Source organism: Gastrolobium bilobum, unplaced genomic scaffold (genome assembly GCF_033153095.1).
Source record: "Gastrolobium bilobum isolate Gb01-03AN ecotype WA unplaced genomic scaffold, APGP_CSIRO_Gbil_v1 utg2365, whole genome shotgun sequence".
NCBI classification, from domain to species: Eukaryota; Viridiplantae; Streptophyta; class Magnoliopsida; order Fabales; family Fabaceae; genus Gastrolobium; species Gastrolobium bilobum.
Window position 1 is genome coordinate 585,227 of NW_026899145.1, and position 19,752 is coordinate 604,978.

The following is a 19,752-nucleotide window of genomic DNA, read 5'->3' on the forward strand; positions in this document are numbered from 1 at the left end:
CTCATTATGGGAATTTTAAAATTAATGTTTTCAGCTATGTTATTTTCAGGTACCCTTAATTAAGTAATATTTATATTAATTTAAATTCATAAAATGGTATTACTTATGGTATTATTCAAGGAGATAAGATGTAAATTATTGCTTAAAGGAAAATTAATATATTTATAATTGAAATTTGAATTTAAAACTTTTACTGACTTGCATTCTTTGATATTTTACATTTATATTTAGACAAGAGTGTAATATTGTATATGTGATTCTATCTTAGTTTAATAGAAATACATATTCTAGTGATTCCAAATCATCCCGTCAGCTTTATTCTACAATAGTACTACAAAAAAAATGAAAAATATTACATGTTCATCTAATAGAAGAACAACTTGATAAGATGAGGAAGATAAATAGACAGAGAAGAGAAGAAACATATGCACAAAAGCTAATTACCAAATGAAAAGACCCGGTAACACATAACCTATTTATACACAAAATAATTTTATTTTTTAATAATTAAGCCCAATAGTGGGATATTAATGGGGTTAACAATTACCTATGCCGAAAGTAGTGGGATATTAATGATGACCTCTTTTCTCACCTTTAAGTTTAAATTTTGAATTTGAATACTTTTTCACCTACAATAAGATATTAATACTTTTTCACCTACCCATGCAGAAAGTAGTGGATCATTAATACATGTGTCTTCCACTATATATTTTGAATTATTTTTTCCACCCATTTCAAATTTAAATTTCGAAGGTCATTAATACATCTGTCTGCCAGTAAGTATTTTATAATTTTAGAGACTCTCCCTCTTTTTTAAAATTTTTTATTTACGAAATAATTTTTTTTTCAAAAGAAGTAACTTTTTAAACTATCCTCCAAACGTGAACACAAAACTGAAAATGAAGAAAAGAGTGACACGTCAGCAAACTTTCTAAAGTTTGGTTCTCCTTTTTATATAGTAAGATATTGGTAGTAATATTATTTGATTCTAATAATATGTATGTTATAATCTCCTAAGGTAGTGTTTGGTTGAAGGACTATTTTGGGATTGATGGGAAAATGTAAGTGGATATTCGAGAATACCACGTTTGGTTCAAGTTTTTTTCAAAAAATACTAGGCAAATGGGATAGATGGAGAAATGACTTTTGTGTTGATTTTTGGATGAAATTCACTATTACAGAATACCACTTGAGATGTGGTATTTTGAGATAACTGGGGAAGTGAAAAAACAGGTGCAAAGTTTCTCTCGAACATAGATTTTGCAAGTTTAAATAAATTTTCCTGGTAATATTTCGGTCAACCAAATAACTTTTTTTACATTTTCCTACTAAACTCATTTTCCAACCATTTCCCTAGTAATTATATTTCTCTAGTATTCAAAAAATTTATCCTCAACCAAACAACCCTAAGGGTGTGTTTGGTACAGGAGAAATTTTTTGGTGACCGGGAATCATGATTAATGGGAATTCAGTAGAAATTGAGTTTACTTGGAATCTTACGAAAGATGTGTTTGGTTCGCCAAAATATTACCGGGAATATGGGGTAAAAATTACTGATTCCATATTTGGTTTAGAACGAAATATGACTTGGAATATGAGGTTATTTTACAAAAATAACCCCAAACTATTTTTACTTTTGTAATTGATAGATTGGGTCTAGATTTTTATGTGTATTGGGGTATTTTTGTCTCAAAATTTATTGTTGTGCTTTCCCTTTACTTGGTATTTTGATTGGTATTCCGAATTACCATATTATTTTTGGTAATCTGAATAGTGACTTTTCTTTATAAATCAAATTACCGGTAATCCTTAGATATCCGGGAATCGTAATTTATTCCTTCTACCAAACGTAGTAATTACATTTACCAAAGAAGGATTACCGGTAATCCTCTCCAAAAACTTGAACCAAACACCTAAAGGAGTTGAGTCAATTTGCACACCGATTACGATTACCATAGTTGATCGGGCAAAGAAGTGGTACACTATTTTATATTAGTGTTTTTAAGAAGAAAACAAAAACACGTGACATTAATAGAGTCAAAGCATGGAGTGAAAGAAAGGGAGGGATGAGGGTTTAAAGGCCTGAAAAAGCGACAGATAACAAAACGAAAAGAAGAAAAAAAAAAGAGAGAGAGAGATAGAGAGAGAGAAAGGGAAGGAAGGTGTTTTTTCTCCACACAAACACAACCTTAATTCCTCTCACTCTTATCACAGATTCATCTTATTTTTACCATCAATGCCCTTCCACGAAATCAGCGAAACCCAAACACACAGTTGTTGTCGTTGGTGTTGTTACTCTGAATCTCTCGTACATGCATAGATCTCCATGAGAGTAAAACTGAAACACAATCTGCTTCTATTTTCCGTGTCTTTCGAACGCAAACACGTTGTTGGTGGTTGGTAGGACAAAAAAAAAAACAGCTCACAACTTGGGACCATGTCGGAATTCAGAGTCGGCCACTGTTTTCCGCGGCTCTTGCTTGCTGTCAATGTCGGTCTCGCTCTTGTTGCCGCAACTATTGCTTTCCTTGCTTCTTTTCAGGTTCGTTTTGCATTTGCATTTTCTTTGTTCTAGGCAATTTGGGTTTTTCGTCTAATTCGTGGGGAAATAGGAATGTGTAATGGGTGATTGTGGAGTGCGAAAATGTGTGGAATTTGGGAGAATAGGTTGAGATTTTGAAACATGCATTATGAAAATTTTGACTACTACTTCTCTATTATCATGTCTTACCATATGTTGCTGGTGATGGCAGTTTGTCAAATTCAATCACTTGATATTCTGAGCCTTTATATTGTTTTCTAATCCCCTGAGTACTTGGCCTAACAATTGGGCCTTTTTTACTTTAAAATGTTATTTCTAATATTCAATTGATTACCTTCATTGACACCATTTGAGTAAGGAAGAATTAGCATAGGAAGTATACTGTGTTTAATAAGCAGTGATTTCTGTTGACATGGAAAAATTGGGTAGCTTGGTGTCATAGTTAAATTTAACTTAATTTTAATTGTATTTCTATTTTCTAGTTGACTTGTGTAGTTGCACTTGATCAACATTCAGTTTAGGAGTTTGGGATAATACTCGCAACATTGATTTGAGATATTAAGCTCCTTGTGCTAAAGTGTGAAGTACTGAAGTTCTTTGCCTTTACTCATTGTCATTTTTATTTTTATTTTTGGGTGCCTTAGTTGCTGAGGATTCACTTGAGGAATTTACAGCTTGGCTGGACTCGGCAAAAAGTAAGTGCATTTTCCAAGCTAATACATGTGAGACTGCTACAATGACCTGAGCTTTTCTGAATGGATGAACTTGTTTAAGTTATAACTTATAAATGTAATAAGTAATAAATGAATGGCCAACACTTAGTGGTTAGGACTTTAGTCTCACTGCATATAGCTTTTCTGTTAGAATTATGTCCTTGCTACAGCAGTTACCAAGATTTGAGAGGATTTTCAGTTCAACATTCATTAGAGCATTAGAATATGAATCGATGATCCAGTGTGTTTATAGTAAAGGCTTGAGGAATATGCTTTTATAACTACTAAAGTAACTATCTGTTAGTAATTCCCAGAAGGAAATATCTGGCACCCTTGCTTCAGAGTTCAAAAGCCCTATTTTTCACCATTTTTCCTTTATAAATTCTGCTGGTGGTGTGGGGCATTATATATATATATATATATATATATATAGGGGAGGGTTACGTTTACAATTTTTTTTTGTTTACAACTCTTACAACCTCAACTATGTTCTCCCGGGAGTACACTACTGGGTAGTGTACCCCCGGGAGAACATAGTTGAGGTTGTAAGAGTTGTAAACAAAAAAAGTTGTAAACGTAACCTGTCCCATATATATGGATTTCATTAATCTTATGTTAAAGGAGATAAGTTATCTCATGTCATAGAGATAAATTTGTGGGCTCCACCATCTGAGAAATAAAAAGAAAAGAAAAGAAAAAGGTGGCACAGTTATCGAAGGGTGTGTAACACATGTAGCATAAGAGTAGTTTTTCCCTATATATATATATGAGATAGGATCCTTTGACACCAGTGTCAAATTTAAAGTTTGACACCTCATCTGAGAACCATTAGATCAAAAAAGATCGACGACTCTGATTTGTAAGCATGTGACACCATTGATCTTTTTTGATTTAACGGCTCTCACATGAGGTGTCAAATTTCAAATTTGACACCGGTGTCAAAGGATCTTGCCTCTATATATATATATTTGAATCTTAAATGGTGAATGCAACAAATTATGGTCTCAAATGTAATGTCCATGTGTCTTTGAAATAGCTAATCTTAGAGCTGTCCCCATAACAAGAAAGGATAGACATGGGGAAGGATATTGCAATACAGCTAGGAATTTGTATATTGTGCATAGGAATATGTTACTTCTATTATTTATTCTTTGAGTTTTTATGAATATATAATTTTTTATGGATGTTTAGTTTTCATTCACTCATTGCTCAAGGCATATTGCTTGCTACAATACCTGCTTCTGTTTATATATATTAACTTCTCATGAGATATAAATATGATGGGTTGCAGGTGTTCCATCTATTGATTGGCTCTTCTAATTGGGGTTAGTTATATTTTACTTTTGATGTTCAAATGTTTTTATTATGTGCTTAACACGATATACATAGTGTAGGTTGTGTTAATTATTTATTATCATTTCCTCAATTTTTTATGGTTAAGTTTACCCTTTTAGCATTTCATAGTTTGAAACAATATGTGAGTCCATCCTGATTCTTTATTAATTACTTTCTTGTTACAGTTGATAATGATTGGATTTAGATAGATTTTTACATAACTATGCCATTTCATCAGAAAGCTTCATAACTTTTTAATTGTTTTCATGTTCTTTAGTACTTCTGATTTTGAAGTTTTGAATTGCCTGAGGGTAGCTTTGTACTTAAACAGTTTGACCTGTTTTTCCTAATTATGTTCTTGATTTTTTGCCCATTATTTTATTGCATTTTGTTTTGGATAATACCTTGTCAGAAATGGTCTTATTTCTAAGAGTTACTCTACCAGACTTCCACTGTAGGACTTCCACTGTAGTTCTATTACGTCTTATACTATTTGCATAAGTTTTGAGGGATGATATCGGATATGCTTGATACTTGACTTCTGTTTTCCTTGACACCATTCGAGTGTCACTGGAAAAGAGAGAGAGAGAGAGAGAGAGAGAGAGAAGATTGCGAAAGTTCCATACTTTCATTGAATTGTCATAATGAATCGTACAAAGGCTCTGTGCATATGTATAAAGAAGAAAAGGTGACTGAGATGATGGCTCAGCACCTAACAAGCTAAACAGAGAGTGGTTGACAGCTAACAACCACTCAAGGAATTATACACTGTATCCAGTACTACATTATTAACTATACACCTAATACAGTAAGAAAAGGACGTTAAAAGAAAAATGATACAATAAATTAAAAATACAACAAAGTATTAAACTTCCCTTATATATATATATATCTCTCTCTCTCCCCCTCTCCATGTCTGTGAGTATATAGTGTAAAATTAAATTGAAATTTCATCATTTAATAACTTTTTGTAGGATAAATATTTCACCAAAACTACTTGTGGATTAAAAACTTACATAATGGAAATCATGCTATTTCATATTAATTAGAAGTTAATTTATAAATGGAATAGGTCAATTACTCGAGTGTTAGACTTGTTTCAGTTAATCCCACCCCTTATCTATTGCACAATGAGAGGCAGAGCCAATTGAGAATCTTGCTCATATAGATAGCTATTTTCTTTTGCGGCCAGCTAACTACACCTGACGTCAACCCTCCTCCTTTACCCTGATTTGGGACGGGCCTAGAGCCGGCAAAACGGGCTCGGCTCGGCGGGCTGAGTTTTTCAACCCATCTCAAAAGCGGGGCGAGGCGGGCTCATTTTTTGGCAGGTTGATAGCGGGCATAGGCCAACCCGCCAAACGGGGCGGGGCGGGTTGAGTTTTTCAGCCCACTTTCAAAAGCGGAGCGGGGCGGGCTGACTCATTTTTTGGCGGGTTGATGGCGGGGCGGGGCGAGGCGGGGCGCCCACTTTGCCACCTCTAGACGGGCCATGCATGCATGTATACATACATAGGCGGAGTTCATTGAGAATCTTGCTCGTCTAAGAAAAATATGCTTTGAGTATCTTTGGTTAGGTTGTGACAAATTTGACTGTGCAATTAAAATGGTGTACCAATTTTGAGATAATTTTATTGGGGTGAGTTCATTGCTTAGGCTTCTTCATCATAATTGAAAACTTGGTATTTTGGCCTTCCAATGTTGTTAAGGCTGATCTCATGTGTTGCTTGCCTGCCCACCCAAGCAGTCTAAGTCTGTTTTAGCCTAAGAGTAGGTTGAGCCTAATTTAAAATCACCTTGTTTTATGCATGCAGTTATTCTATGCAGAAAAGATAATAATCTTTTGGCAAGTTGCATGCTTTGCTGAATGAACTTTGAGCTAGCACTAATTCATATACCCCTGCCCCTTTGTTTTCTCTTGATTTCCAAGCTATTCAATTTGGAATTTCAAATTTCAGGTTACTTGGTTTATTTGGCATTGACACTTGTTGCTGCTTGCAAGGGATGGACATGTTGGTCACATTCTTGTGGTTTTATCTTTATGGGTATGTCTCCATTCTTTACTGACTAGACAGCAGTGGTATCCTTGATTAAAATGTTTGAACTGTTGAAAATTGTTTTGCAGCTTTCCCCAAAGTACTTTTTTTTGCAGCATTTCTTCTTCTTTTATCCTTCTGGTATGTAATCTTGCTTATTGTTAAGATATTTAAATTTGTTTTACCACCTAAACAGTATTTGCTAGAAAAAAATTAATTTAACAAGTACTTACAATGGCTCTTTAGGCGTCTATTGCTATCGATTTCATATTTGTCTTTACTTATGTTGTTTGTTTATCACTTTTCTTTCATTTTCCATCTTCTTACAACTGTAGTAGTGAATTATTGTTTATGGCAAAAAGACTGCAACTCAGGCTACTTTATTATTAGTATATACCCACAAACAAGCATGCTTTTTTTAAAATGGCATATGCATACTTTTGTATGAGCTACATAGCCTCTTAGATGTTACAGACTGTCATTTATGTTTGGTTCTATGAGATGGGTAGTGTTGGTGTCTGATTTCTTTTGCTGGCATTTTGTGAATCAAACCACTTTTATTCTGTGTTAACTATTTATAATTAGAGGTTAAACTGGACTCTAGAGTTGGTTTACTTATACATAAACTTGGTTAAACTTAAAAGTATAATATGATATGTATACCGTCAAAAGTAGAAATTATATGTTAGACTCCACCAAATAAATACTATGCAACCAAAATAGTATACACTAATATTAAAATTCAATATTTTTTTGGTGGAAAATTTAATATTTTATTATTTCCTTTTCTATATGTAAAATCATGTTAGGATAAAAAAATTTGGCTACAAAATAAATCACAACCTTAGAACGACTAACAGTGACATTAATGATACAAAAGCTTTATTGTAATTTTTTTTGTGGATGCATGCATGATTTTATGTTAGAGAAATATAAATCATTAATGTGGCATTTACCTAACAACTTAAGCTTTTGGGTTGAATTGGTTCTTTACATGGTATCAAAGCCTATATGACCAAGTGGTCACAAATTTGATCCTTATCGCCCCCCTATCCTATTAATAAACAAAATATAATGGAGTTTTTTCAGCACAGAAAGGTGGGTCTGTGCATTGTCCACTCTTCAAGTCCAATGGGCTCTCGTGTGAGAGAGTGTATTAGAGAAATATAAAATCATTAATATGGCCTTCAGCTAATAGCTTAAACTTTTGGGTTGAATTGGTTCTTTACAATGCAAAAGTTAAAAAATTGTGAAAATTCAAGGCAGTCAAGATGTATGTTTTGGTGGTGGTGGTTGGGGGATAGGGAGGAGGTGGTAGCCCGTTGGCAGCTTGCATATATATTTGATCATCTAACTCTACAAGTTACCTGCTAACATTGACATGAAAATGCAGTGCTTTATTGAATGAGAATTGAAAAGTACCCTTTTGCAGTGCTATATTATATAAGCTATTGCATTATTGTTTCTGCCAAATATGAATTCATTTCTACATTGCACATGGGTTCCCTTTTACAGGGTTGACCTTTGCCATCAACCAGATGATGACGATGACTATGAAGGAAGTTTTTCTGAGATACCTTTGCTAAGAAAGACTTCAAACGAATCAAATTTAGGAAGCATGGATAGGCATAGAAAGTGCCTTCCTGTTCGGTTTGCTCGTATAGGAAATCGGCAAAAGATTGTGATTTTGGTATGGGAAACAATGAATGTTTCTTCTTGAATTTCTTCTCATGTAGTCCTGATTTTTGTGGTATCATTTTAATACTTTTCTTTTGACAGTCATCTATTTACTGTACATATTATTTCCTTCAAATAACTCAGGCATGATTCACCAGGTTACATTGCTAATTTTCATCATCGTGATGGCATTTGCTGTAACAATCTGGATTGGGCTGGGAAGTAATCCCATTGATTCTGAAGTGGCAGCTCGGGTATGGGCACAGTAATATTCGTTTTATTTTATTATCTATCCATTAAATAGGACTTAGATCTAAAGGGACTTCCTGAGGATTTAATTCATGACATAATACATTATACAGTATTGGATGAAGTAAATGCTAGTATTGGCGAAGCACTGGTGCTTACGTATTAGTATCATCAGTTCAATTAGCCTAGAGTGTACTCAAGCTTAGCTACCATAGTTGTTCAGATGTGTGAGAATCTGTCTTTTAAATATGGTGATTGTTCATGAATTATGGATGTTCCTTTGATATAGTCTTTCAAAATGCTTTCAAGCATGGTTTGGTGACTGAAAATATTATGCAGGTTTATTTAGATCTTTCTGCTATTGGAATGCTTTTGTTGGGAGTAGCATTAGCGTGTTATGGTGAGCAGCTCCCATTCTAGTAGTTTTCCATTCTACGTTCCGGTTGATTTGAGTTTGATTAAATTCTTTTGCTTGGGTGAATGTACTACTTTATGCGTTTGTATGTGTAAATGCATCACTATTAAGCGATTATTGAACCTGGAAATCTATTCAGCTGATTATCTAGAAGGCATGTTTATTGTCAAATCAGATGAATTTAGATTCCACTTAATGCATATGTTTCTTGCCATGTGACACTGCATTTTACAATTTTAAACTCTCCTTTTATATTTGGATTATTATTCCTTATTATTTACAAAAACAAAAATATAGAAGACAAAAATTATAATCAACATATAAAAAAAAAAAAAAATTCACTTCCCATTAAACCCAACTAGCTAGTGTGAGGTGGAGGCAATCCTTGTACGCAGCTTTACCCTTACATAATTGCAAAGAGGTTGTTTCATGGAATTGAACCCGTGACTTTTCAGTCATGAAAGAACAACTTTACCATTGCTCCGGTTCGTCTCCCTGTATAATCAACATATGCAGTTAAAAAAATGGTTGCTGGGGCTTCGCCCCTTAATGTTATCAAAAAAAAAAAAAAAAAAATGGTTGCTGTTGTGGTAACATACTTTGTTTGTTTAGGGGGTGTAAATGGGTTGGGTCGGGTTAGACTTTATTCTAAATAGGCCAAACCTATACAAAATGTTTTGGCCTGGCCTGGCCTATTAGCCTGGTATAGGATACATTATAGGTTTGGCCTGGCTTATTTAAAAAGTCAAAAGGCATGTGTCAGGCCTATTAATTTATATAGCTAATGCTAATATAAGGAAAATAGGAAATATAGATTAGTTGCCAGGTTGAAAAAAAGTTTTTAAGCATTATCTATACTCACTTTGAACCATCTACAGATAGCTCTAGCTTGGTTAGTATTCATATCATAGTATCGTACGGAGTGAAAAATTCCAAACTCCAGTCTATAATGGGGGCTGGTGAACTTTCCATCTTCTGAGAGGCTGAGGTTCCTGCAACCCAAAAAGTTGCTTTCTGTTCTGTGACAGAATTTTATGTCTTGAATGTTTTGCTCCCAATTACACAATAACAGCACAGGAAGAATAACATACTAATGTTACATCTCTAAGCTGTCTTAAAGTTATGGTCATTCACTACCTCCAATTGAGCAAAATTAGGCTAATGCATAAACTACACTCAGCTTGAATACAGATGAAAGAAAAGGTTTTCATCTCTTTTTCAACCTACATTAATATCACGGAGAGGAAATTTCCATTTGAAAATAAAATTTCATTACATGACAAGCTTTGGGAAATTTGAAAAAGTACAAGTCACGATTTTAATTTTAATTTTTTTAGTTGAAGTGTTGATGAATAGTGAGTAGTGAGATGCCTGGCTTTTTAGACAAACCTTTCATTTATTTCGTGGTGTTTTTCTTACAGGAATCCTATTATGCTTGAAGATGAGCAAAGTTAGAGCAGAGAAACCTTCATCTGAAATGTGGAAGGTACTGCATTGCTGTTTCCACTGGAGTATTAAAAAATAAATAGCATTTTTGGGTGACCTTAATTTTTTTTAAGGGCATGGTGGTCTGCCAGCTGCTGGGTGCCCACCCACGGCTGCCAGCACTTTATCTACGTTTTCATCTGAAGCGTCAATTAGGTGCTTCATTTGAATCTATATAGAGAGAGAGAGAGAGACTGAGAAACACAGGCTTGTGCTCTTTTACATGTCTGTGCATTAAATTTAAATATATAATTGAAGTATTCAATTTTCAGGTTGCAGGTTTAACTACTATCTCTGTACTATGCTTCACATCAAGCTCCTGTGTAGAACTTTTAACCGACATTCCTGTATGTATGATTTAACTGGGTGCAAGAGTTGTTCTTTGTCCTTTTTCTTGATAAAAAGTTTGAGATTTCCTGAACTTTCCCATCACATTATTATTTTATTCTTACAGATGCTGTATAACTGGCGTCAGCGGCCTCTGAATGATGTTTACACCTCTCTTTTACTCATTTTGTATTATTTTGTAGGTATGTGCTATTAATGTAGTTATCAGTTCTCATAGTTCAGTTACAGGAATCTTTATTCATTCACTTTCAGGAGTGATGACAGTATTTGAAATAGTTTTACATAGCTTGCAGTCTAAAACTTGGTTTATGTTTTCCATTCAACGTTAACATAGTATACAATTGGCAATTGCTTTCTGAAGTGGTTTCATCTCCTTTAAATGAGGCTGACACTTTTTCCAGGCTCATCAATACCTTCAGCAGTGGTACTGTGGGTAATGAGAGAATTACCACCTATAGAAGCTGCTGACATAGTAGAAGAATCAAGGACATTAGCTTTTGTTGCTGATAGTTCAGTTGCAATTGATCATCCTCAGCGCTGGACTACGGCAACAAGCATGCAAAACCAGGTCCTACATCACATGCTTCCCAGTCTCCCTTTGGATAAATTATCTATGCAGTATTCAATTGCTGATCTGACTACACATATATGATGAAGTCTTTAAGCTTGATTTACAATGTGCAAACTCTTTCACATAATTTGCTGAATTCTCTTTCCTTATCTTTTCCTTCATCAGCAGAAAAATATATTTTTTATATGTATTGCTCAAGCACTTTAAGATACACAATCTTCTTGTTTCTGATGAGTGTCATCGCACAAGGTGAACTTAAATGATGATTGAGCATAATACATAAGTAGTACACCTATGCAGAATATTTGATGTCAATAAATTAGGCAAAAAAAAACTGTTTAGTGAACCTCTTGCTAGTTCATTTATTAGTGCGCGTGCGCATGTGTGTGTGTTTGTCGCACCTTGCCGGTTTTTATTGTTGTCATTCTTTATCTTTATAACACATGTTGTACCTTTATTCCCCTGTTGGAGCTAGCTTCCTGTGAGTTAATTCAAATCTTTTCTATGCATATTTTCTCTTGTTTTCTCCGTACCTGTGACTTTGTTGCAGACTAACTTACATAATGAAGTGTTAGTGACATAGGCTTTGTTATTGTTGCAGACATCAAGAGCGAGTCCTATATAACTGTGTGTTAACCTTTGCAAATGTATCTTGTTCTGCTGAAGCTTGGGCAGCGTATTGGAATTTATTCAGAATATGTTTAATCCTGGAGCGGAGATGAGAGAAAATGACGCTGGTGGATGTAAACGCTTTAGGGCCTAAGGTTGCTAATTCCCACAGTATATACATTTTAAATCTAAATGTATATAGTAGCAATTTGATATATGAAAAATTCTTTCCTTCTATACAAATTTTGGAATGTTACTATGGCAGTGGTTGGTTATTTTATAGAGTTTGAAGAACTCTTGTCTGATGTGAACGTAAGTGTTGCAAAGTGAGCGTGTTCTTCTGTCCTGCTTGCAAGCTGAATCAATGTTCTGAGATCAGCTTTTTCTACCCTGAGTAAAGTCATGCTCTGACTTACTAGTTACTTGATTACCTAGATTTAATTAGGCCACATGGATTTTTTTTATTTTTATTTTTTGTATAAATCATCTGGTATCTAGTTGACAATGGGCATCGACTAATCTGGATTTGAACCGAGCACGATTACAAGGGTAATAAAGCTCTTTCTTATCAAGTTTTAACACAATTGAATATCCAGGACTCGAATTCGAGACTTATTAAGTTGGAACAATTTTATACTAATTGATCCATGTGCTTGGTAGTGGGTGAGATGTTCTTTAGCTCCTACCCTCAACTTTGTCAGGGCACCTACAATTCCAAAATAAGAGATGCTTGTACCTTTCTGTTTAGCTCTCAATTATTATCTCAGCTGGTGCTTATTAAGCTTACATTTAGATGCATAATCAGATCCACGATTTTCAAGTTATGCTAGAATCGCCATTTAAATAATAATAATTTGTTCAGTAAATCACAAAACAATAGCCAAATAAAGGTTGTATTGTTTGGAATTTAAATGTAAGGCCATGGTTAGGCAACTAGATGGAATTTGAATGTAAGGCTGTGGTTAGCACTGAAAAAAGTGTTCAGGGATGCGTCCCTAACACTGCAAAATTGGGGCCAGGAGCATTGCAACTTACATTCAATGCATGCATTACAATGATCTGTGTTTCTTACAATAAAGGATGACCAGACCTAAAACAGAAATTTGAGCATAAATAAATAACTATTTCCTATTAAATCTCGACCAGGGTGAGATCAATTAATCTTACTCTTGTATATCTGTAATGAAATTATTTTTGAAATTTGGACGGATGATTTTTTAGTCAAAGTGAAGCAATTTTATCATTGCTTCATGCTCATGCCCGTTTGGATAAAGATTTTTTCCCTCCAAAAGCTTTTTTTATTTTTAGAAAAAATTTGTTTGCTGCTTTTAAAGCAAAAGTAATAAAAAAAAGTCAAAAATCTGTTTTTTTTTTTTTAAAGTAAAAGGCAAAAGCCAAATATTTTTTTTAAAATCTAAATAACTTTAGTTTTTGTAAAAAAAAAAAACACATCTAAAATAAACAAGATATAAAAAACACTTTTTGGGAAAGCTCATCCAAATGTGCCTAAGTCGGTAAAGTATCAATAAAAATTTGGGGGTTCTTTCTAAATAATAACTTTTAGCTTGGTAACGTGGTCTAAGACCACTATAAATACTCGATGAGGTCAACATTGCAAGAAGTATGCTTTAACGGAGTGCACTCGTCAGATGAAATCCAATGCAAAAATGAAAGTAGCACGCAGGCATCTTACAAAAATTTAAATGTAACCAAGGTTACTGTGAGACATTGAGAGAACAAGGATTAAACAGAGGACATTATCGGTCATATAAATGTATTGAGCATACGTGACATGACATGACATGCGGCTTTTTCACCCTTTTGCTCTTTATTAATTAATTAATAATCATTTTGCTCCTGATTCGAAACTATCTACCAATCTGCTTCTCTTTAATTGACTACCTTGCATTTTTAATCGACTAAATGGTCAAAACAGACAAAAATGACTGTTGGGAGATTTAATCGACTAAATCTTCCAACAGACAACAAAAGAAAACAAGTCAGTATGATTTTTTAATCGATTAAGTAGGGAGATTTAGTCGATTAAATCTCCCAACAACTATTTAGTCGATTAAAAATGCAAGGTAGTCGATTAAAGAGAGGCAGATTAGTAGATAGTTTCGAATCAGGAGCAAAATGATTATTAATTAATTAACGAGGGGTAAAATGATCAAATAGCCCATGACATGCATAATAAAAATTACGAGTTTTAGGAAGCATTCATACAGAGAACGAATAAAGCAGCAACACTGCCAAACACAAACCGAAAGTAGAATTGCGATGGCATTTTCTTACATGACCTGAATAAGTAAAATGTCAGTGGCAGCTTATTACATTGCAATGCCTGTTCCCATAAAAGGGAACTAGGTAGGCTAGCGAGGCTGGAAAGGTTCATAATTCAAAGAGGGTAACAAATGGAGTTGAGGGAAATGGAGTTAAACTTGTAGCCACAGCATTTGTATGTCCAACTTAAATTGTCATGGTCCAACTCCAAATTGCTCCACTTCCACCTTGAGAGACTTCAGGTATTTAACAGCTTCGTCTAAAACAGTAACAGCATCCATTTGGTTACCTCCACCAGGCACAATACTTCTCAATATCCTCATCATCCTCTTCATCTCCTGGTGTTTCCTTTCACTATTGCAGTAACCCCTTGTCCCTGAAGACTTTTGTCCGGAAGACGATGACAACCTCTTCTTCCTTGATTTTGAGCAATAACTGGAACAAGTATCAGATGTACTTTCATAATTTTCATGAGTCCTTGCTGTGCTAACTTCTTCCTCATCAAAATCTTCTAGTTCATCCACTTCTAAGCTCAACAATGCATCAATGTCCTTAGAATCCTCTTCAAAATGAGATGACAATGCTCTTTCCATTTGATTAAGTTTATTCTTTTCAAAATTTTGAGTACAAGTAGCATGAGCATTTAAGTTATGATTATTGAATTTGTAGGTCATTGCAGGATGGAACATAATCCTGCTTCGTTGATCTGTTTGATCAAAAATAATGAAATTCTTAGGGCAAACCTCAGATGGCAGCAATTTAAATCTTTCAACGGCCTTTATCTGCCTCACACCTGGAGGTAAAACTTCATCAAAGGCAGAAGCAAGTGGAGCATGCATACAAGTATCAACAGCTTCATCTGCCAAAGGAAGTACCACCTTTCCCGCAAGAACATATTCATGAGTCTGCATTATAATATCTGTTCACCCACACTAAGATCCTAGCAAGCAATGCTGCTTTGGCCTCTGCAACTGGTAATTATTATTCTGTACTTAAGCTGGATGGAAGTTCCTAAAGGAATGAAAACACTAAACAGCAGGTACTAAGGTGATTCCAATTTCCATCTAACGAGAAATGGAAACTTTTTCAAATTAAAACTTCATCTTTTCTGCAGCCTTCTAATGATGGAGTCCAATTCAAGGTAAACCCTCCCTAAACCAATGTCCCTCGATGCTAGACTACGTAACAGGCTTAAGCAACTGACGGAAATACTCAGCCTGCAGAAGAAAATGATGTGGTATAAACAGTAGTAATAGTACAGGGAAAAAACCAAAAATGATTTGGCTGTTATAGAGACAATTAGTGAATTCAGTGGTGTTCAATACTGTCAAATCTATAAGAGACACAATTTATATGACCAGAGAAAACCTCCATCCCATTCAAAAAGTATGTATTTTCAAAAAGTAATCAATAACCTCCAATCCATGTTGATTAATAAAGCCATTAGCCATAACAAGATAATGGAGCTCAGCCTTCAATACTTTTAGAAACTAGAAAAATATATCCTCTTTCTCACAATATTCTTATATCATGCTAAAGGTACAGAGTCAAATGTCTTCCAGGCAACATCAGAGGGAAGTTACAAAATGCAATCTGAAGTTCAAATCCCACAACCTTCTCCGTGGTAATTGAGAAAAAGGAAGAAAATAATATTTACCTGGCAAACTAACATCAATTGATTGTACGCAATGACTCCAACACTCATCTTAATGTGCCCAACTTCCTCCACAGCTTTATGTCTCTTTATCGCTATTTCAAAGCACATCTCAATCCCCCCGAGGGTTTTGGTAATGAAAGGGAAAAACACTAATAAAGGAGTTTCTTTATAACCTAATGGGAATTCACCTGCAGCAGCAAGAAACCATCAAAGAATATCAGAGTTAATGTGAAAGTGATATTCAGCATAGAAAGAGGAGACATAATGTTCAGAGTATGAAACTATAGCAGCTGTATTCAGTGTATTGTTTCATATACAGTAATTATAAGCCATAGGAGCCCATAAGACGTTCTCCATCAATCAAAAATAATTGTACTTGACTCCATAATTTCTGCTTTCCAAGCAAGAAATAAGCATTAAAATAATACAGTTCTAATTACATTTAGATTAGAATATAGAATCTATGACCTGGACTAATTTTACAGATAAAATTCTATAAACTATAGCAGCAGATTTGGCAGGACAAAATCTCTCACCTGAGCCAATTAAATTATAGAATCACATGAAAAAACACCACCAAGCTAACACAATTTCTATTGTGATCCACAAACAAGGAAACCCACGGCATCTTGATTTAGCTCCACTCCAGATTATCAGAAAAGAAAAACCCAAAACTCTGCCCTGAAAATGTCAAAGTAACGCTTCAATTGAAATGCAAAAGCAACCATCAATAACAAAAGAACCGAGAGAAGTGAGGAGTACCTCACTCCAATCTAGCTCCCAGAAATTAAAATAAAGAAAAAAGAACAAAGATAAGGAACAGTTATTATCCTAGTTCACATTTTGCAAGAATTGAAAATAAAATTAAAAAAAAAAAAAAAAAACACAGCGAAGAGATCTCAAAAAAATCCTGAATAATAATTTCAAGCACAGAATCCAATATTCAACTTTCATACCCATTAACTTGAATGAGTTTTCACAGACAACTACATAGCAAAGTTCCAAACTTTACATCAAAACTTAACAGAATACCAAATCAGTGAATCAAATTCAAAAAGAAAACCCGAGCTATAAGTAAAGCAAAGTTCAGCATATACATATGTTTTGCTTTGGAAAAAAAAGACCCTTTAAGAAATAGATCTTCAAACTGGAATCACTGAGCACGAAACAAACAAAAAAACAAACAGCTTTTGCAAAATTGATGATATAAAATGGAAGAAAAATGGGGAAAAAATACAGTGACAGAGCTAGACCTAGGGTTTGTGTAGAAGAGGAAGATGAGAAACGAAATTGAAGATGAATTTGAGAAGAGCTGTGATGAAGACGCATGGATTTTTGGCGAAGAAGATACGTTTGGAGTGATTTGAAGGCGTGAGGGAGATTATGAAAGAGAATCTGAGCCGTTGGATCGGATCCGCATGGCACTTGGAAATGCACTTCCGTTCATCGCGGGTGTGATGATGACCGCTGGATTAGAGCACGCGTGAAGAGGGGGTGGGGCCGTGAGGTTTGACAAATGCTTATTTCTGGAATGGAGGAATGCAGATAAAATGTAGCATCACTTAATTAATAAGTTTTGAAAGCATTATTTATTATAATAATTAATTATAGTAGTTAATTATTAATAACTTATTGGTTTATTACATTTGGTTGAGCATAAATTTTTTGAATATTAGATAAATGTAATTAATAGGAAAATGAGTTTGGTAGGAAAATGAGTTTGGTAGAAAAATATAAAAAAAATTATTTGGTTGGAAAAAAATTTACCGAACAAATTAGGTAAGATTTATAAAGTCTATACTTGGTTTGAGGTAAAATATAGATGGGGAAATAAGTGGCAATTACGAAAATATCCTTGTTTTTTAAAAATTTTGATTTTAGAATATGAAGTCTATGATTCTCTCTATAAAAAAGGTTGATGTTTGGTTCCATAATCTAATGCAAGAAGAGCATTCTCATTTTCTTCAAATTGAATCCACTCTACAGAAGTTGTTCTCTTCATGCCACTGTACCAACATACTATTAGATGAGATGAAACCAGACTTGGTTGCATGTATGATGATGAGGGTATTATGGTCTGATGCCATTTGCCCGATCCTTCATTTCCCTGGCTAAGTTTGAAACACCATGTGCAATTTGTCTTTCGTGACAGTGAATTTGCCTTGCTTTCTAATACACAAAGCTGAAAGCTATGCAAATGTAATTGATGGGGAAAGTGAAGGAAACCGTCTACCAAACATGGGTCTTTAAGTTAGCCACTTTTACTTGCATAGGCATATTTTTAGATACCCCAACCAAACACCACCTCAATTTGAGTGGTATAATTTATCTGTCAGATATCTAAAGTTGGAGTTCCACAAAAGCTATCATTGGGAGTGAGAGATGTGTAATAGAGGGTTTGGCACTTACAAACAAACGTAAAAGAAATGAAATTTTGGGTTTTAAACTTCTCCTATAACAAGGGAAGTATAGAGCTTCCTGAAAAGAACAAAATTGGTGAGCCCATATTTTTTTTACAAAAAAAAAGTTAGGCATAGAAATCAAAGGATGAATGACATGAGAATTAATTTTGTATATATATATATATATATATATATATATATATATATATATATATATATATATAGGGATAAGTTATTCTATCTATCATTTTTCTGCCTACCACCCTCCAACACCGTTATATCATAATCTCGAGAAGAGAGAGAAAGATAAATGTTCGTTAAGATTCTGATGTAACGGTGTTGGAGGGTGGTAGGCAGAAAAATGGTAGGTAGAATAACTTATCCCATATATATATTGTTTCTTATAAGAAGGGGAAAGTGTTTATCCTTTTAAAGGATATAACTTTGCGTCATTTTAGATCCTAACCGTTGATTGACGGAAATCAACGGTTATGATTTATTGGATCAAACTTATTAATTAATTAGTAATTCGTAATAAAATCCAATAAATCATAACCATTGATTGACGGAAATCAATAGTTAGAATCTAAAATGACACAACGTGATATCATTTAAAAGGACAAACATTTTTTCCTCATAAGAAATAGATAAATTTTTCTCTTACACACACATAAAATTGTGTTAGGCCCGTATTTTTATTTTCTTTCTCTTCTTCTCACTTAGACCCACATGGACCCCACATATTTTTATATATGTAAGAAATAAATTTTATCTCTTACAACATGAAAAACGTTAAACCCTATATATATAGGGCTTTATTAGTCTCTTTTCACATAAGATAGTTATCTTATGGTGTGGAGAGAAAATGGATGGGTCCCACAATTATAAGGGGAAAAAAGTGAGTGCGAAAATTGAAGTGAGAGAGCATGAGAAAAGTTATCTTATGTAAAAGGAGAGTAATATTTCTCATATATATATATATATATATATATATATATATATATGAGACAAATCAATTTACACCAGTGTAAGAATAATAAGTCTTACATTCAATTTTAACTGTTTATTTTCGTCTATCAATCGATTGTAATTGATTGGATCACTAATTAATTATTAATTTTCAATAGATTACGACCGTCAGATGCACGAAATTCAATGGTTAAGATTGAATGTAAGATTTATTATTCTTATATTGGTGTAAAAAAATCCTGCCCCTGTATATATTTATTGTAAGTTACACTATTAATCTTTGTCATTCATTATACACTTATATATAACAATTTGAATTTATTAATGACTAAAATTTAGTATAAAACATCTTATTCGCATATCGAATAAACAACTTTACACCTAATTTTAATCGTTTATCCACTTGCATCTAGCATTTTTAATTTATCAATCATGTGAATTGTTAAATACAAATGGAATAA

At 34.0% G+C, this 19,752-nt stretch overlaps 2 protein-coding genes across 2 annotated transcripts; one reads left to right on the top strand and one right to left on the bottom strand.

Annotated features, from left to right (window-relative positions):
* The first annotated feature begins 2,057 nt into the window (after positions 1-2,057).
* On the top strand, positions 2,058-12,245 carry LOC133287571 (tobamovirus multiplication protein 1-like). Its single transcript, XM_061485203.1, has 13 exons — positions 2,058-2,542; positions 3,187-3,237; positions 4,547-4,580; positions 6,549-6,635; positions 6,716-6,767; positions 8,142-8,316; positions 8,462-8,557; positions 8,892-8,952; positions 10,389-10,453; positions 10,725-10,799; positions 10,907-10,982; positions 11,202-11,368; positions 11,973-12,245. Exons 1-13 carry the CDS (start codon positions 2,438-2,440, stop codon positions 11,994-11,996), a joined length of 1,068 nt encoding a protein of 355 aa, XP_061341187.1. The 5' UTR covers positions 2,058-2,437; the 3' UTR covers positions 11,997-12,245.
* A 1,812-nt stretch (positions 12,246-14,057) lies between these two features.
* On the bottom strand, positions 14,058-17,312 carry LOC133287573 (transcription factor bHLH144). The gene is made up of 4 exons (XM_061485206.1): positions 17,174-17,312; positions 16,457-16,601; positions 15,921-16,108; positions 14,058-15,480 (listed from the first exon to the last, which is right to left on the bottom strand). The coding sequence occupies exon 4, from the start codon at positions 15,172-15,174 to the stop codon at positions 14,458-14,460; it is 717 nt and encodes a 238-aa protein (XP_061341190.1). The 5' UTR covers positions 15,175-15,480; positions 15,921-16,108; positions 16,457-16,601; positions 17,174-17,312; the 3' UTR covers positions 14,058-14,457.
* Between the last annotated feature and the right edge of the window lie 2,440 nt (positions 17,313-19,752).